General features: G+C 53.7%; 1 protein-coding gene across 1 annotated transcript; it reads right to left on the bottom strand.

Moving 5' to 3' along the window:
* Positions 1–7,063: 7,063 nt before the first annotated feature.
* Positions 7,064–7,999, bottom strand: LOC142076186 (olfactory receptor 14A16-like). The gene has a single exon (XM_075138565.1). The coding sequence runs from the start codon at positions 7,997–7,999 to the stop codon at positions 7,064–7,066; it is 936 nt and encodes a 311-aa protein (XP_074994666.1).
* Positions 8,000–19,335: the final 11,336 nt, after the last annotated feature.

Genomic DNA, 19,335 nt, shown 5'->3' on the forward strand with positions numbered 1-19,335 from the left:
GTTTCTCCTGTGACCCAGGGATATGCTCAGCACAACACAGCCTGAAGACCAAGCTGTACGTGGAGCCCAGCACAGCGTGGCACATGCAGGCCAGGGTCTTTTCAGGTTTACTGTTAGGGGGATCACTAACTCCTCCATGTACAATGCTCTTATGGTCGGGATCACCGAACCGCCTGAGGAAGGTTAGGAAGAGGATGAGGTCTCTTTTAGAAAGCTGGAGGAAGAGACAAAATTTTAGGACTTGGTAGTCACTGGGGACTTTGAAGGCCATGGACCTCTGCTAGAAGGCCTCAGTCAGAGGGAAGGTGGAAGGTGATCCCTGATCTGCCATGGGGGGATGCTCTCCTGGACTTGTTTCTCACAAGAAGCTGGTGGAAGATGTGGAGGGCAGCTTTGGCTGCAGTGGGAGTGAGGTGGGGATGTAGAAACCCTTGAGGAAGTCAGCAAGACAACTTGTAGCAGGGCTGAGTGGAGAGGAAGGATCACCTCCAGCCACCTGCTGGCAGTGCTCTGCCTAATGCAGGCCAGGGTGCTGTTGTCTGCCTTTGCTGCAAAGGTGCAAAGGCAGGAGAGGAGAAGGCTTTGGGGAGACCTAATGACAGCCTTCCCATCTCTTCTGGGAGAGAGGAAAACGGAATGGAATGGAACAGAATGGAATGGAAAGGAATGGAAAGGAATAGAAAAGAATAGAATAGAACAGAACAGAACAGAACAGAATTTCTTCTTAGATAGAAGAAATGGAAAACCAGGGCCTCCCTGGTCTGGTGGAATAGGGACGAATTGGAGTGGCCCCAGAGGACATCTGCCAGGATGTGGTTTGGGGCCTCTGTGGAGAGGCTGAGAGACCTGGGGTTCTTTAGCCTGGTGAAGTAGAGGCTCAGGGCTCTCTAGTAGTGGCCGTCAACTACTTGAAGGGTGGTTTCCGAGATGATGGAGCTTTTCTTGGCAGTGCAAAGGGAAGGCAACCTTGGTAGTGGGAAGAGAAGGAAACCTCCACAAAGCACAGCTTGGAATGTTCAGACTGGATGTGAGGAAAAAGAACTCTCACTCAAAGGGTAGCCTTGTGGTGTAAGAGGTCACCCAGAGGGAGTCTGGATCAGCCCATGGCTTTGTGTTTCAAGGAAAAGCCAGCTATGGGTGGAGAGACATGAGTGAAGGTCTAGAAATGCTGGGGTGAGAGCTAGGTGGGAAAGCAAGATGGGTGTCTACAGCCTGAAGGGCAAGAGGTGCAGGCATGGGACAGTGTAGGACAGCCTGCAGCAGAGATGGCCTAGACCACTAGCAGGGCTGACAGGCCCATCAAAAGCGAGGTCTGTGTCCCCTTGGCTAAGGCAGTTGCCTCTGCCACCAAGGCCTCCAAGGAGGAACTTTCTTTTGAGGCTCTGGACTTCAATTCTTCCTTCTTGCCCCTTCTTTGGGAGGCCGGGAGGTACCATAGAATTTTCCTACCCTTGGCATGGCTCACCCTCACATCCAACTGCCCCCAAGAAGAGCCCTGAGCCACGCGTGAGGGACAGGATCTGCCTTCCCAGGGCCTGGGGGTGAGGGCTTGGCCTTTCTGCTTCCTAAAATAAACCAAGGGTTTTCTCAGCATTACAGCCACCTGCACAGTGCCTTTGCCTACCTGCAAGCATGGCCTCCAATGATCTGCTCTAACGAGGCCATGGGGAGGCTTTGTCAGTAATGGCCCTCGGTGGGACCCATTAATACTTCAAGGTACTTTGAGTTTTACTTCTGACTTTAACTTCTTGAGAGGTTTGTTCTTTCTCCTCTCATCATGGGAGCTTCAAGGACTCAGCACCAAATACACCATGGGTCTCATTAAAATACAGAAAGCCTTAAGGAGCTCTTTCTCTTCCTGTAGTTTTCTTTAGGTCTTCCAAGCTTGTACAGCTAATTGGAGTAATTTCAAAGTGTAGTTAAAGAGGAAGGTTTCAAAGTGCACCTAAAAAAAATATTTTTTAATTTAAATTTACTCTTCAGTTTAGAGAAGAAGTGATGGAAACATCCTCCAAGAGCTAGTGATCCAGGGTGTCTCCTCAGGAGGTCTGGACAGGCAGGAGAAGCAGTCCCTTGAGGTGTGACTCTGTATGCAGAACTTTGCTCCTCACCTCCCAAACCTCACCATTTCTCTCATTGGCCATCTGGGACTTACATCACTCTTCCTTGCATCAGACTTCTCCACTGATCTCTGCAGCTGGGTGTTACAGCTCCATGGCACCAACTCCCACCTGCTCTCCTCAGAGAACTGGCTGCACACAGGCCACGTAAGAATATTTTCTATTTGCAAGCAAAGAAAAGCCAAGCTTGATAAAGTTTCATAAACAATAAAACACACTCCTCAACCATATGCTAAGTACAAGCTGTCTCTAATGAAGTTGCCTTTCTACAAGGGATAATCTTATGAGAAATGTTTGAGATAGATACAAAAAAGTTAGATACAACCATAATTAAAGAATTGGCTAAAGAGCCAATGAGACTACTGAAGGACAGGCAAGCTTTTAAGTCCCTGAGTAGGTGAGAGTTATCTGAATGAACAAATGAGAAAATTCGCAAATAATGGAATGGGCCTTTGTCTAGAGAGTCTGCATCTGCAAAGACGACATCAGAAATGGTCATTGTATGAGGACAGGTGAAATTATATGAAAGATTAGAGAAACTGAATACACCGTATAAGAGGAAGAACAGTGGTAATGAAGTTACAGGGCAAGACCAATATTTCTTTGGAATATCCCTTTTGAAAGGTCATTGGATTGGTAGAGGTCTCTTGTGAGTGAGGACAAGCAAGAGTTGCACTCATCTTTGAAAGTGGCCAAAAGTGCAACCCAGGGAACCACAGGCTGCACAAGCTCACTTTGGTGGGGGGTGAGCCATTGAATGAGTGCTCCTGGGTGACACTTCTGGGCACCTGAAAGAGAAGAGCATCGCCATGGACTTACCAAGGGTAAATCATGCCTCGCCAACCGGGTTGCCTTCATGATGAAGTAGCTGCATTTGTGCATGAGGGGACAACAGTTGATGTCGTTGACCTCCACTTCAGCAAGACTTTTGGCATGGTCTCCCTCAATATTCTTGTACCCAAGTCAGGCCATTCCAGTCTGGAGAGGGAGACAAACAGATGGGTAACCCACCAGTTGGATGATGAGGCTGAGAGAGCAGGGTGAAGGGGCCATGCTCTACCTGGAGGCCAGGGGACGTACTGGGGTTTGGTGAGGTGGCACAGGGGACTTTCCAGAGCCCTGTGCAGTTTAACACCTGTATCCACTGTCCTCTCAGGAACTTCATGAGATAGACAAAGGAAAAAGGCCAGGTCCTGCACCTGCGATAGACTGACAGCCTGCAGTGGCAGAGGGAGCAGCTCTGCAGAAAAGGCCCTGGTGGTGCTGGGGACAGAAGGCAAAACAAAACCCAGTAGTGTGAGCTGGTGACAAAGGTGGCCAGCAGTGTCCTGGAGTGTGTAAAGAGGAGCCCTGCCAAGACAGTGCTTTAGGCTCTAAACAGAATTTAAACAAAGCCTCTGACTTGGGTACTATCAACTTAATTGCTAAAAGAGAGGGAGGTGGAGGGATCTCAGCATTTCCAGGTTCCTGCTGAAGATTTAAGGCCTCCGAGAAAGGAGCTGAAGAGAACACTTGTGAACTAGCATAGCCTTTAGATCGATTCACATGTGAGGGCTCTGCTCCCCCATCTCAATCCTTGGCACCCAGAAACCTCACCTGCTTTTCCCTCCTCTCCTCCCAAAACCTGACCAAGTGATGGGAGGAAAGGCAGCAGAAAGGCCCTAGGCCTCTGTGAATGAGCCGGGGTCTGGCACCTGGAGGGCGATGGTGTCATTTCATTGGACACCCCATAAAGACTCAAGCTGGGGAGTGCCTCTGCAAGTCCGAACCAACAAGGTCCATGGCCAGGCAAGGCTGTGTCTCTGGCTGTGTCTGGAGACCCGAACACCTACAGCTTAGATGAAGCTGGGGCTGAACCTCAGGCCTGGGCTTCAGTGGTCTCCTGGGCCCATGGGCAGAGATGCAGTGGAGGCCCAAGTGAGGCTGCTCTAGGGCCCTGACAGTGCCTCCATGGGTTCCCACCTGCCAGTGTCCTCAATAGGTCAAGTTCTCATGCCCTGATGTGCAGGATCTGCTCTCTGCTTCTCTCCTTCCCCACCTCCCTGGGGATCTGAGAGATCGCAATTTCATGGTCACTACAGCCAAGGCAGACACTGGTCCTCACATCCCTGAGCAGCTCTTCCTCCTTTGGGAGTACCAGCTCCAGGTGAACATCAGACTGGGTGCCCCGTTTGGCAGCTGTGCTAAGAACTTTTCCAGAACCTCCACAAGAAACCTCCTGGACTGTTTGCATCCTGCTGTCTCACTTGACCAGTGAACACCAGGGAGACCGAGTCCCCCATAAGAGCCAGGGTCTGTGATCCACAGATTTCCTCAGGTCATTTAAACAAGACTTAGTTCATTCCTCACCCTGACTCTATGACCTGTAACTCTGTCCTGGGTCTGGCTGGGATGCAGTTAATTCTCTCCATAGCAGACCGTATGGTGATCTGCTTTGGGTTTGTTACTAAACCAGCGCTGGTAACACACCAGGGTTTTGGCTACTGCTGAGCAGTCCCTGCAGAGCCTGAAGGTTTTCTCCTTCTCACACTCTGCCCCCTCAGCAAGTAGGCTGGGGGTACGCAAGAGGTTGGCAGAGGCACAGCTGGGAAAGCTGACCCCAACGGACCAAAGCAATATTCTGTACCAAATGATGTCATGCTCAACAAAAGAACCGCAAGGAAAGACGGAGGAAGGGGGGACATTTGTGGTCATGGCATTTGTCTTCCCAAGTAACTGACACACATGATGCTTTCCTGGCAGTGGCTAAACATCTGCTGGCCGATGGGAAGTGTGAATGAATTCCCCATTTTGCTTTTCCTGCACACACAGCTTTTGTTTAACCTATTAAACCCTCTTTGTCTTGACTCCTGAGTTTTCTCGCTTCTGCACTTCCGATTCTCTCCCCTGTCCCCCTGGGGTTGTAGTGGGGGAGTGAGCAAGTGATTCTGGGTGTTTTGTTGCTGGCCAGACACAAACCAGAAGTAACTCCTACCGCAGTGTCATCTTTTCTGGCCTCTCGTCTGACCCCCACACAAGCTCTCACCTCACCTGTTCCCTGTGCCGTAGAGGAGCTCCATGCACCTGCACTGCCCTGACGTCACACAAGGCAGCCCCCACTTCTCGTCTTCCCTGTTTGTCTCTCCTCAAAATATTGTATCTCCACCCACCACAAAAGCCGTGGGAGCTGTCCTTCCCCACCTCAGCTCTTGTTACACTGAAGTCACAGCTCTGTGATGGCACACACGGCTCCTGCTCTCTGTGGCCCAGGCTGTGGGCTTTGGTGCCCATTTGGGCTGCAGCCCCTCCGATGGGGCACCAGGGCCAAGGGCAGACTTGTCCCATGCAAACCTGGTACCCAGAGATGGGCCCCCGTGTGTGGGAAGGCTTTGCTTCCCAGCAGAGGCATGCTGGAGTGGGTGGCAGGTGGCAACAGAATGGTGGATGAGGTTGCCACCCCGAGAGCAAAAGCTGCAGAGCCCAAGGCCAGAGAGAAAGAGGCGAGGGCTGTGCAGCCCCGTCAGGAGAGGGGTTTGCTGTCCCAGGTGACTCTGCAGCACCGTGGGGCCTGTGCCAGAGGTGGGGCTGATCTCCACGAAGGACAAGGTGCTGCTGAGAATGTCCCTGGGGGAGGACAGCCTGTGATCCAGCCACACCTGCACATCATGCTGGGGGCTGAGCGATGTGCTGCTTTTGGCTGGGATAGAGTTAATTTTCTCCACAGTAGCCAGTATGGGGCTGTGGTTTGGATTTGTGCTGAAGACAGTGTTGATAACCCAGGGCTGTTTTCGTTCTGCTGAGCAGGGCTTACACAGGGTCAAGGCCTTTTCTGCTCCTCACCCCACCCCACCAGCGAGTAGGCTGGGGGTGCACAGAAGTTGGGAGGGGACACAGCTGGGACAGCTGACCCCACGTGACTAAAGGGATGTTCCATATGATATGACATGTTCAGCAATTAAAAGCTGGGGGGAAGAAGAAGAAAGGGAGGAATGTTCGGAATGGTGGCGTTTCTCTTGCCAAGATGGCTGAATATCTGCCTGCCGATGGGAAGCAGTGAATGGAACTGAATGGGAAGGTCAGCCTCCCCATCAGCCCCAGGGATTGTGCTGGCCCCAAGGACACGAGGAAATGGAGGCTACTCACTCGCTGGCTCTCCTGATTTCATATTGCAGGTGATGCCCAACCCTGACTGAATTTGCCCCCTCCTCTGCTCCCACCTGCCCCACTCCCCACGACAGCACGACAGTCCTGGCCCTGGGCCTCCTCCGGCACCTCCTGCATCTCTCCAGTCTCCCCTCCCTCTGCCTGCTGGGTCCCCACTCACTCCCATGGCACTGCAGAGTCCTTGTCCAGGGATACGTCGATTTGGTGCTTTCCTTTTGGGGGACTTCACCTTGGAGGGTGTTTCACCTTCTGAGTCTCCATTCATTCCAAGCCCAGGGCCCGGGGTGGGTCCCAATCCTCTCCTCTCCTCACCCCTCCAAAGTCATTTCCAGAGACTCTGGTATGTGCCATCAGTCTTGTCATCCATGAAGAAATGTGAGAAGATAATGGGAGCTCATGGACCATCTCCCCTGCCATTGGACACCAAGAAGAGAGCTCTTAAATCCAGACCGTTTGGTCCAGTGGAACCCAATGGTACCGTGAGCTTAATCCCAAAACACTGAGAATAAAAAGGAGAACAGACTTTTTAAAATATCAATTCCTTGGATATTTATTTGGAAGCAACTCTCAGGGAAGAGCCCAGCCTTCAGGTGCTGCACCTGGGAGATCCCCTTTTATTGAAGAGCTGCTATTGGGCATGCCACATCTGACACAGTGTTGGGCAAGAGTCACAGGATCAAGCCGCAAGACAAGGAGTATAAACCCAGAAAATTATATATAAGCAGGATTATCACAAGAGAAAAAATCAGACTCGTGGCCTAAGATAAACTCTGGGGAATGTGCAGAGAAGGGGAGGCAGGTTATTGTCGGTGAAACAGCGTCCACTGGGCCAGTTTCCTTAGGGCATCCTTGAGCTCCTGGTTCCTCATGCTGTAGATGAGGGGGTTCACTGCTGGAGGCACCACTGAGTACAGCACTGCCACCACCAGGTCCAGGGATGGGGAGGAGATGGAGGGGGGCTTTAGGTATGCAAATATGCCAGTGCTGACAAAGAGGGAGACCACAGCCAGGTGAGGGAGGCATGTGGAAAAGGCTTTGTGCCGTCCCTGCTCAGAGGGGATCCTCAGCACGGCCCTGAAGATCTCCACATAGGACACCACAATGAAAACAAAACACCCAAATCCTAAACAGGCACTAACCACAAGAAGCCCAACCTCCCTGAGGTAGGAGTGTGAGCAGGAGAGCTTGAGGATCTGGGGGATTTCACAGAAGAACTGGTCCACAGCATTGCCGTGGCAGAGGGGTAGTGAAAATGTATTGGCCGTGTGCAGGAGAGCAGTGAGAAACCCACTGGCCCAGGCAGCTGCTGCCATGTGGACACAAGCTCTGTTGCCCAGGAGGGTCCCGTACTGCAGGGGGTGGCAGATGGCAACGTAGCGGTCGTAGGCCATGACAGTGAGAAGACAATACTCTGCTGAAATGAAAAAGACAAACAGAAAGAGCTGTGCAGCACATCCTGCGTAGGAGATGTCCCTGGTGTCCCAGAGGGAATTGGCCATGGCTTTGGGAAGAGTGGTGGAGATGGAGCCCAGGTCGAGGAGGGAGAGGTTGTGGAGGAAGAAGTACATGGGGGTGTGCAGGCGCTGGTCGCAGGCTATGGCGGTGATGATGAGGCCGTTGCCCAGGAGGGCAGCCAGGTAGATGCCCAGGAAGAGCCAGAAGTGCAAGAGCTGCAGCTCCCGCGTGTCTGCGAAGGCCAGGAGGAGGAACTGGGTGATGGAGCTGCCGTTGGACATTTGCTGTTTCTTGGCATAGGGGTACTGTTCAAAACTGGAAGAGACAAGGAAAAAGTATGACAGACTTCTCCAAGCAAAGCCACTCCTTTTTTCATAGAAATCCACCCCCCCTAAAATTGAAACGCATTTCCTTCTCTGGTTTGTGCTGGCTGAGTGTGCTGTGAGGAGCAGGACCTCTGTCCACGGCCAAGGAGCCAGCTTTTCTCTGCTGCAGTGGGTACCTGGCAGCTGGTTTGTGACAGCTCCGATGTTCCCAAGGGATGTCAGATGTCATCCGCCCTTAATGGAAAAGATCAGTATCTGCACTCATGACTCTCAAGAGCGTGGGCTGCAGAAGAGAGACTTAGCGTGTCCTTATAAGAATTTTGTCTCTGTTTTTTATTTTCCACCATCACATCTGCTGAGTGTTCTTTTTAGGGGTAGAAATGCTCATTTCTATGACTGAAAATGTGAAGAGTCTTGAGACAGGAGAGGCAAAAGGGCTCAGCTCTCTGTGGCTTAGTGCAGTCAGGTGAGCTGCAGTGTCCATCAGTCTGTTACCCAGCTGCCCTGCTCTTTCCCTTGTGCTGCCTCAAAGATGACTTCACACACAAATTACTCATTAAAAAAATACAAACCTAACCACTGGGCTCTGATGAAAGCAGGGGAGCACTGTTGCAGAGGGCAGATCTGCACACTCTTCTCTTCCCCACCCCAGAGGTGGAGTTGTGATGGAGAAGGACACCGTCCCTCACAAGAGAAGCAAAGGACCCTGAGCGGAGAGTACTGACCTCCAAGGGAAAGCTCAGCCCTCCCTGGGATCCTACAGGAGAGCTGTGCCTTTCTGGAGGGCAGCTCGCAAGCCCAGCAGGACAGGCAAAGCAGAGGGTCAGGGGTCCTGAAGATGGGATGTCCTAAAGGGAGAGTCAGCTCATTGCCCAGCAGACAATGCCCAGAAGACATCCACAGTGAAGGACCGAATGAGAGCTGCCTTAACGGAGCCTACCCCGGTGCTTGTTTGCAGCTTCCTCCCACCCCCTGCCCAGGTCTCTGCTGCCTGGAGCTGTCCCTGCCGAGAGCTGGTTCCCTGTCCCCACCTCTCCTCCCTGTCGGTGCTCACAGACCCCATCCCACCCGCTGTGTGCTCAGCTCTGCTTGCAGACCCCTCCTGGCAGCAGGGCACTGCACAATGTCCATGCAGGCTCTGATGGGATCATCAGACCAACCCTGATGAGCCTGGAGAAGTTGTACTGCTGCTGTCTGTAAGCCACGGTGTGTTGATTTCTCATACTCCCTGCTTTATTCACTTCCAAGAGTAACAGATTTGGAAATTCAGTGCCTCCTCTTGACATGAGACATTAATTTCTATGTCCCATTGCCCACCCAGGCAACCCAGAGTACAAGGTAGAAAGAACAGGATACTTGCTTTTCAGGTAGCCCCTGCTTTGCTGTGCTTCTTCAAAAGTCTTCTGGGAAAGTCCTGTAGTGATCTGAAGATGTGAGCAGGGCTGACCCAGGCAGCACCCTCTCGACAGCAGAAGGACCCTGCCCTGCTGGGGCTCGCTCCTTCCACCCACAGCTTCTCCCCACAGCGCCGTGGGGAGCTCCCCGGGCAGGCTGAGTGCTGACCCTGGCAGGCGGCAGAGTCCCTGCCCCAGCACACAGCCCCTGGGGTGCAGGGACCCGGCTCACAAGGACAGCCCTGGGCACCCCTGCCTGCACACCCCTGCAGTCCCCCCCAGCAGAAGGCAGCCCTCATGCCCTCTCCCTCTGACCGTGCAGCAGGGAAGCCCTGCTCTGGAGCACCTCCTCCTCCTCTACATTACAGAAACTGAGTGAGTCCTCCTGACAGAACCAATAAACTGTCAGATGTACCAGTTTTCGGAGATCCCTCCAGGAACTGAAGCTGCATTGCCCCGCACCCAGAGACTTACCACGTAGAGGGCTGTGAAGATTCTCCCCCAGTGAGCTCTCAGCATCCTCCCACTCCCATCTGCCTTTAAGCTCTCTCAGCCTTGCAGGTCTCCTCTCGGTGCCTGCAGGCAGTGCCCCCAGCCCTGCTCCTGGGCAGAGCTGTCTCTCTGCAGCGCTGCCCGCTTGCCAGGAGCTCCCTCCATCCCAGGAGCCCAGCCCAGCTCAGCAGCAGAGGACCAGCCCAAGGCACCACTTGCTCTGCCCCCTCGGGGCTCCCTCCACGTGTCCCTGCGCCTCCAGGGAACCTGCTGGGAACAGCCTGAAGCCATCACTCATGGTCCCTCCCTCAGCTGCGGAGAGACACTTCTTTCCAGCAGGGGCATTTCTCCCATCTGAAGAAGAGTCAGCTCCAGGAATCACCTTTTCATTGGCCCATCTGTAGACAGGACACCCGGACAGGGACAGGGAAGGATCTCATTTAGCACTGCCGAGGGAAGGGATTCAGCCCCCATTCCATGGTTGTGGCCCTGGGGCTAGAAGTGGGCTCAGCTGCCCCCCACGCACAGCACAAGCCCACAGGAGGTGGGATTCCTCTGGCCTCAGCTCAGGTGTGCACACAGCAGACACCTGCATGTCAGCTCCTTCTCTCAGCTCCCTGCTAATTAATGGAGATGGAGGCCAGGGCTGACGTGGTCACATGCAAAGACCTGGGGGCATTTGGAGTGCCAGAGATGGTCCAAGATACCTGGAGCTAGCTGCAAGCTCTAGTGGAGCAATGCTGAGAGACAGGGCAGCATCTGGGGGCACCTTCTTGGAGGCTGGAGGTGAATCTCTTTGGCCAGTGGAAATGGCATCAGATGCCCACATTTAGGATGATGGAGCTGTCTCTCTTCTTTATGTTCTGGGCAGCCTACGCAGGGATTCATCTGGTGGAGTCATGTACCACAGGGAGAGCTCAGTTCTCCTCTGTCTTTCCCATCCGCCAGGTTGACTAGATCTCCATTGGCTCTAATGGCGGTGGTGTCCTGAACATTCTCGCATTGCCCAATCCACTTCAGGGCAGTTATTCCATGTAAGGCCAGTTACAGGCCTGTAATGGTAGGTGAGGTGCCAAGGCTCTCACACACAGCGACATGCAGTTGGCAGGGACAGCGATGGTCCTACACAGGAAAGCCATCCCCATGCAGAGCAAGGGTGTGACAGACACCCAGACAGCATTGCGACAGATCCAGGGCCTTTGGGCCAGAAACTGATTGCCACCCCTGCAGCGTGGCAAGGTCCGTCCCTTCTCTCTCCAGTAGAGGTAGGGCACTCCATGAAGAGGAAGCCCATCACACCAGGGTCACCACGCGTGTGCCTACACCTTCAGACTTCTGGTTTTTCTCTCCACCAACCTTCCCTCACCCCCTGGAGAACACAGTCAAGGACCAGACCAACAGTTGTCACAGTGGGCCTGTCAGGAGCACCTTGTCATTCCTGGAGATCAGCTTCACCTCCACCAAAGGCCCTCGGGGACAGCAGAGACCCCACTGACAGCAAACCCATGTCTTGCCAGGGTTGCCCTTCCCAGCCCTGGTCCTCTCTGCCCTTGGGGACAGCAGGGTTTGCTCACTCTCTTGGCACCCAGGTTCAGTTTTATGTTTCCACCTGCTCTCCACCCCGGCATGTCTCTGCTGTGAAGCAAAGCCTTTGCACACAGAGGGGCTGGGACACTTGGTCCCAGCCTAATACAAGTGAGAGCTTGGCCTGGGGCTGTACCTGCAGTGCTACAGCCCAAATGTGCACTGATGCCCTCAGCCAGGGGCACAGCCAGGACGAGCTTGGGCCTGTGCTTTTTGACATGCATGGAGGAAGTGCCATGGCATGGTGGGACAAGTGACACAGCTTGGGGTGCTGCAATGGCTGGGTAGAGGCTTTTCAAGAGAGACAGGCTGGAAGGCTCAGGAGTGGGGTTCCCTCAAAGTGAAGAAGTTGTTTGGATGTCTGGAGGTCGTTCATGGGGCCAGTGAGATGTTGGGTGAACCCTTGTGAGTGTGGGTCAGAGGAGAGGCCAGTAAAGGTGACATCGTGGTTGGAGATAAGGAACCCACAGTCAGGGTGGGGAAGTTGGCATAGTCTTTTCTAAGCACCCCAAGGAAGTCTCTGGCTGCAGAAGCCTGGCTCTCATGGGGGACTTGAATGGCCTTGGCATTTTCTGGAAGGGGAACACAGCAGGATGCAAACAGTCCAGGCGGTTTATGTCTGGGGAACCACTTCTCAGCACAGCTGCCAGATGGGCCAACAAGGGCAATCCAAACCCGGATTTGAGACTCACAAGCAGTACAGAGCTGGTCAGGGATGTGAAGGTCGATGTAAGCCTTGACCATTGTGACACTGAAATAGTGGAGTCCCAGCTCCCGAGGGGCGTGCAGAAGGAGAGTTAAGGACTGCACATGGTGGACATCGAGGAGAAGACTTTGGCCTGTTCCGGGGAGTTTTAGTGGGGATCCAATGGTCAGCAGCACCGAAGGGCAGCAGAGCTCAGTACAGCTGGTCTTCAAGGACAGCATCCTCCAAGCTCGGCAATGGTCCATATCAAAACTCAGTTGAAACTTGAATGGGATTTCAAGGGCACCACGATGAGCTGTGACTACTTCAGGGACAGGTCAAGAAGAATATGTGTGGCCACTGCTTCATTGAGTAAAGCAGGTGTGGATGGAGCTGAGATACTCGATGTCCTCTGTGCCTCAGTCTTCACCAGCAAGGTCTCCCAGGCCTCTGTGCCTCGAGGCAGGACTCTGGAGGGGAACAGTCAGGGCTGGATAGGAATCAAGTCCTGGCTTATTGAGCAACCTCAGATGTTACCATGAGAATGGAGGGGCTGCATCCAAGGGTGCTGAGAGAGCAAGATGATGTCAGAGCGAGGCCAGTCTCCATCATCTTTGACAGGTCATGGAGACTGGGGGGACTCCCTGACGACTGGCAAAAGCAAAAGTTGCATGCCTGTTTCAAAGAGTCCCAGAGGATGAACTGGGGAGGGAAAGGCTGGTTAGCTTCGCTTTGGATGAATAACATGTCCCAGAGGTTGTTCTGGATTGCATTTCTGGGGCGGACGAGCCCCTCCAAGTGACACAGCTTCGGGACTCCCTGGATGTCTTGCAGCTCTGCAGAATAATTTCTTCATTCAAAGCCTTGGGAGGAAATGTATTTTTGGAAATGGCTGTAGAAATCTGTATTTCCATAGAGGGAGAGAAAGGGTCGTCGTCTTGCTTGTCCATGGCCATGGCCATGGCCTATGACAAAAATCAGGAGAATTTATAGACCAACCTCAAAGTTCTGAAAATGAAGACTTCTCAACAGTCATTACACAGACCTCTTCTCTGTACATGTTTCAACTTTTGCCTAACATCTTCTTTCAGGGATTGATGCAGCTGCCAGCACAGAGGTGGCCAATGCCTCCAAGATACATGGGGGTAGCTGAAGCCCTTCCGTGGGACAGGGAAATGTGACCCAGGACCTACAGGATCCTTTCTGAAGCAGGAGCTGGTGGCCAGGCAGAGAAGACCAAGGCACCTGGGTTGAGACACCTCATTTCTCTCTCTGGACTAGAAAGGGACCTCTCAGCAGTTGCACTCGAGGTGTCCAACATTAGAGATCACTCTCATCCCTCTCTTCACCTGCAGTGAAGTCATATGTAATTTACCTGCAGGCAATGAAAACTGAGTGGGTCTAGATGCTGCAGAGTCTACTTGAAGATGCTCCTGTAAGCATTACAGGTTCAGATTTATGCCGATTTCCATGCTCAGAACAAAGCTTTTCATTCACTTTGTCTCTTTGCTTCTCCCTGTGGCTCGAGGGAGTTTGTGACTCCAGTGTGTGACTGACGGGGTACAAAGAGCAAATATGGGCAGAGTCAGGGGCAGGGAGTGCTTTGAGGTGTCTTGGGATGTGTGCTGGAGACAATAATGTGTTTTCCACTGGTGTATGGTCATCCACAGTGGGAAGTGGACTTCGGTGGAGGTAACATGGACTTGATATACAGCTGAGGAATGTCTTTTGGGTTTTTAATGAGCTGTGCTTGACTTTGGTTCTGCTTGTTGGCAATTAAGAAGCACCTTTCTGTGCCTGTGTGCAGGTCGTTCTCCAAGTAAAGCAGGTGGGAATTGGTGCCAATGGGCTGAAACACGCAGCTACAGACTGTAGTGGAGAAAGGTCTGATTTGAACAAGGCTGCTCTAAATCTCAGGTGGCTGATGGGAGAAATGGTGGGGGTTGGGGTAGGGACAAACACTTCCCATGGAGTGTCTGACATAAAGGGCCTTGCCTTCCCTGTATGTCCATACTCAATTAGGAGATGCTCAGGACCAGTATCAATTGGGGACTGCTGATATCCCTTAATGTGGAAGCAGAAAAAGGCAGAAAAGTGAAAAAGAAGAAATCCTTTCTTATTGTGATTTTTTATAAAAATCTTCTTACTTTGACAACCCTTCTGAAATCTCTCTGATTAACCACATAAGAACTGAGGAATTAAGGATAATTATGCCCAGAGACTTGGCTTGTTAGGGAATTTTGCATGTTCAGGAGCCCTCTTGTGCCAAGTTCCTGAACTGCAGATACTGAAAGCAGATTGAACAAGGCTCTCGAGATCTAAAAGTCAGCACCAAGCCTCCAAGTTTCTGAGGGTGTTAGCGGGCCCCATTGAGGGCCATCACTGAAGAGACCATGGAGGGAACGACCAGACAAGGTGACTGTCCCTGGGGGCTGGTGAAGCAGGAACTCAGAGGCCCTGGATACAGGTAGAAAAATGAACGTGTGAGTGGCTGTGAAAGGCCTTGATGTGTTTCCTTAAGGAGGATGGCCAAGGCCTGAGCCCAGTGCCCTAGGAATGGGGATTCTTCCCTCATGGGTGTCTCAGGGCGTTTTCTGGGGGCAGTGAGATGCGAGGGTTTGCGATGCTGAGTGCAGGTCAGTGGTAGGACCCCTCCCAGGCTCTGTCAAGGGTGAGGAGGCAAGAAAGCACAGGGGCTGTATGGAACTGGTGTCCTCCCGTGGGCCTCAGCGGAAGAGACAGCAGCCATAGCCAAGAGGACATGGACCTCAGTTCTGTTGGGGGTCCCAGCCCTACCAAAGTCCTCAGCCATGCCCACCACAGACTCTTTTACACTGTCCTATGGCTGTGCCAGGGTCCCTGCAGATTTTAACCACCCTCCTGATCCCCTGACTCCCTCTGACCCCATCATGTCCCAAGCTTTCCCAATTACTCTCTGTCCTCACTGACTATTTCTTCAAACACAAAGCTGTGGTTTTCAGAGGTTCTGCCAATGTCTGTGAGTTCCCCACAACCCATCTGGCTACTTCCAAAGCCCTATTGTTCCTCTAGCACCCAAGACGACCTACCCCAGACTTGCCTGAATCCACGATTTCTCTTCATATCCCAGCACTGAAATGCACATCCTCTTGCTTCTGCATCCTTCAAAGTCAACACTCAACCTTCTCCACTTCAGCATGGCAGCCCCCCCACACCCAGCTGCTATTTCAGGCCTTGGTCCTGCCTTTAACACACTCACTGCCACACACGCACCGCTATCGCCCTGCACGCCCACGTGTCTCACAAAGCCTTCCCTCTTCCCCTGCAGTGATGAGACCTCACCCTAGGAGGTCTGTGTGTCCTCCACGCTCACGGATGTTTTCTGAGGTCCATCAAAGTTTGGTGAGTGAAGGAGGAAAAGAGAGCAAGGTCAGCTGTGAGTTCCCGTCACCTGCCCTGCATGTCAGTATGGAACATGAAACTCACCTCCTCAAAGACTTGGTGTGGATTCTCTGCAGAGCCTAAAGCACCACACAGGCCAGGGGACAGGCCAGGCATCAGAAGAGGACTCACTCTTCTCTGCACATAAAGCTCAGGTGTTCCCAGGAACGTCAGGGGGCATGGCATGCCGATCCCTGGTTTCAAGGAGCCGGTCAAGTGCCTCCTTTCTGTTTCTGTAATGGTGGCTTCGACGCCTGGCTCATGTGCAGATTCTGCACATGGATGCTGACACTTATTGAGCAACGTGCTCAAACCTCAGAGCTGGCCCTTCTTGGAACCAAAGGGAGGACTAGGGACCTCCTGAGCAAGCACATTTGCTCCCGGAATCGTCCCCTGTGTCTCTGCTGTAGCTCCCCTCACCTCCAGCTGAACCCCTTCTCCTGGGGCACACTGCAAGGCACACGCTCATGGAAGGTTTGTGGGAAAGGGTCTGCTGGGGTCTGCGGTCCAGCCTGCCAGCAAAGGATGGGGAATAACCCACCCTAGAGTCTGGCTGGCTGCGACTTTGTGGAGCTGCAATCTGAAAACCTCCAAAGACGGAGATCAAAGATCCTCTCTCAGTGTCTACCTGCAGTGCAGCACCACCCTCCTAGGCAGTTTTCCCTAATGCCCAGGGTGAAGCTCCCAGGAGGACGTTGGTGGCCGTTGCCTCTTCCATACCATCTGCCACCTCTCCAGGTGGGTGTCACCTGCTTTTAGAGTGCCCTGTGCCTCCCCTTCAGCAGACTAACGAGGCCCAGCTCCCTCAGCCTCTCCACACAGCTCATGTGCTTTAGGCTCCTAACCCCATCATGACAGACTTCCTCTGGGCCTTCCCAGTCTCCACATCCTCCTTTCAGAATGGGAAACCCACTGACTCATGTGACATCCATCGTAACTCCATGCCCTTCTCCCCAGGACACTCCTCAGCCACTCAGGTCCCAGCCTGTCCTGATGCACGGGGTTATTCTGCCCCAGGTGCAGACCTTGACCCCTTCGCCTTGTAGAACTCCAGGAGGTTTCTGTTGCCCAAATCCACAAGTGTGTCAAGGTCCCTCCAGACTGAAACTCCAACACATCAGCAGTTAAGGTTTGTGGGCAGTGCCTCAAGCAAGATAAGAATATGGGGAATTGCAGGACACCACAGGGAAAGAAAGAAAATGATGTGCTGAATGGAATTGCTACCCAAGGTGGAAAATACCACAGAAACTATCTCAGAAATGCCATCAGAGGTCACAAGAACTGCATGGCCAATGGGGAAAGAATTAAGAGGGTAGGATGTTCTTTTTGGAGAGCATTACAACAGTAACAGAGGAGATCTTGGGTAGGGGGGAAATAAAAACAGAAGCAAAGGATGTGGTCAGGGCTGTTTGGGGGCACCTGTGAAGCAGCCCTGTGCCTGATATGCATTACTGCTCTGGTCAGGGAGAACCTGAGAGCTTTGCCTAATTTGAAACCATGAAGAGGAGGGAAGGACAGCATCATTGAGGCTGGAAGGGACCTCGGGAGGTGTCTGCACCAACCTCCTGCTCAAAGCAGGGTCAGACCAGATTACTCAGGGCTTTATCCAAACATGTCGTGGTCACTTTCTGGGATAGAGCCGATGCACACTCCCTGGGAAACAGCTTCCAGCATTTGACTATCCTCCTGTTGGAAAACTTTCTGCCTGTATGCAGCCTGACCCTCTCTTGTTTCAGCCCATTGCCTCTTGGCCTTGTGTCTTCTATCACGGACATGAGCCTGACTCAGCCTTCCTGAAACAGTGCAACGCTGCTGCATGTTCCCCCCAAGAACTTCCTTCCTCCAGGCTGGACAAGCCCAGCTCCCTCAGCCTCTCCTCACAGGCACAGTGCTCCAGCCCTGACCATCTTGGAGGCCCTTTGCTAAACCTGTTCCAGTCTGGAAATCTGGACACAATAACCTGGATCATCCCTTCCCTCCATCTCCTGGCCGTGCTCCTGGTCGTGCAGCCCAGGGCCCTGCTGTCCTCCCTTGTGCCAGGGCACACGGCTGCCTCCTGTCCAGCTCCCTGCCCACCAAGACCTTTCCCACAGGGCTGCTCCCAGCCAGGCAGCCCCCAGCCTGTGCCATTGCCAGGGTGAGTCCCCTGCCGGGGCAGACACTGGCATCTGTCCTTGTGGGACTTCATGAGGTTCCTGCCAATACGTGCTCTCCTCCTCCTGCAGCCCTTTCACCGAGCAGAGGCCTGGGAGACCTTTTTAGCAAAGACCCGGGCACTAAAGGCATGGAGCGCCTCAGCCTCATCTGGGTCTGCTGCTATGACCCCTCCCTCATCACTCACCAGCGTGTTCCTTGTTCAGCCTTTTACTGCAAACCCAGGGATTGAAGGTCTCCATTTTGCTCTTGGTGTTGCCTGCAGCCCCCATCAGCTCCAGGTGAGCTCTGGCTTTCCTAAACACATCCCCGCATGCTCAGGTCATGTTCCTGAATCCCCCCTGCACAGCCTGTCCTTGCTTCCACCTCCTGATGGCTGTGCTGGAGCTCCCACCTGTGCCTGAGCCAGTGCAGCCCCACTGCCCAGCACGTGCCCCCACATCCCCCTCAGCAGACACAGCACAGCACAGGGTACGTTTGGGGTGGGGAAACGCTCCCCACCACAAGTCCCCGTGCCAGACCTCAGGGTCCATCCCCACCGGCCCTCCTTCTTTTGCAGCCCACCAGTGCCCAGCCCCAGCCGTGGCCCACGCAAGGCTTTGCAGAGAGCCCCACTCTGGGCTCTGCCAGGTCTGGGCAAGAAGAGAGCCTGGGGCAGGGCTGGCTCTTCCCCCAACCCAGGTACCAAGACCAACAGGAGGGAGGAGGTGGCCACAGAGCAAAACCACCCCTAAACTGGGATGAGTGGCCAGTGCTGGAAATGGCCAAGGGAAGAGGCTGGGGTGGGGGTGTGATAAATGCCCTGGGGCACCTTCTCGCTCTGTCCTTGCCACCAAGGGCACAGAGCAGCCTCCTCTCTCCTGCACCCGCCTGTCTCAGTTCCCTGCCAGGAGACCGGGCTCTGCACCACACACCCACTGGAGCATGTCCCTGCCCTGCATGGTCACACAGCTCAGCTAACATCAGCGTTGTCCTCTCCTGGGCACTTCCCAGCCCAGCCCGGACCTTTCCCAGCTCTTCCCATCTCCTCTGCCCTCTCCCCAGCCCAGCCCCGCAGAGCAGCCCAGCCTGGGCTGGTCCCACGGCAGTGCCCACCGCAGGGTGCTGCAGAGCTCTGGGCACTCACCCCACGGCCCCAGCCCCTCTGAGGGGCACAGCAGCTGCTGCGGGGCAGAGAAGGGTCAGCCTCCCCATCAGCCCCAGGGCTGGAGGCTCCCCATGCCATGAGGAAATGGAGGTCAGTGAAACCGAAGAGCTCCTGGTCTTGGGTGCAGGAGATCCCCAGCCCAGGCTGCCTCTGGAGCTCAGTGCCAGCCACTCTCCCCAGGCCAGCATCAGAGTCCTGGTCAGGGGACAGAGCAGCCTGCCCCGAGTGGGTGCCTGCAGAAAGACCTTTCTCTTTCTCAGGGATTCCTCCCTGCAGGCACAGAAATGCTCCCTTGCTCTTCTCCCTGGATGTCCCTTGCCCCACATGAGCATGTCCATGCTGGCCTGGCCAGCCTGTCTTGGTTCCCACCCCGTGCTCTCCACAGGGCCCTGAGCTGGCAGTGCTGCTCTGGAAA

This window comes from Calonectris borealis, unplaced genomic scaffold (assembly GCF_964195595.1).
Source record: "Calonectris borealis unplaced genomic scaffold, bCalBor7.hap1.2 HAP1_SCAFFOLD_35, whole genome shotgun sequence".
Taxonomy (NCBI): Eukaryota; Metazoa; Chordata; class Aves; order Procellariiformes; family Procellariidae; genus Calonectris; species Calonectris borealis.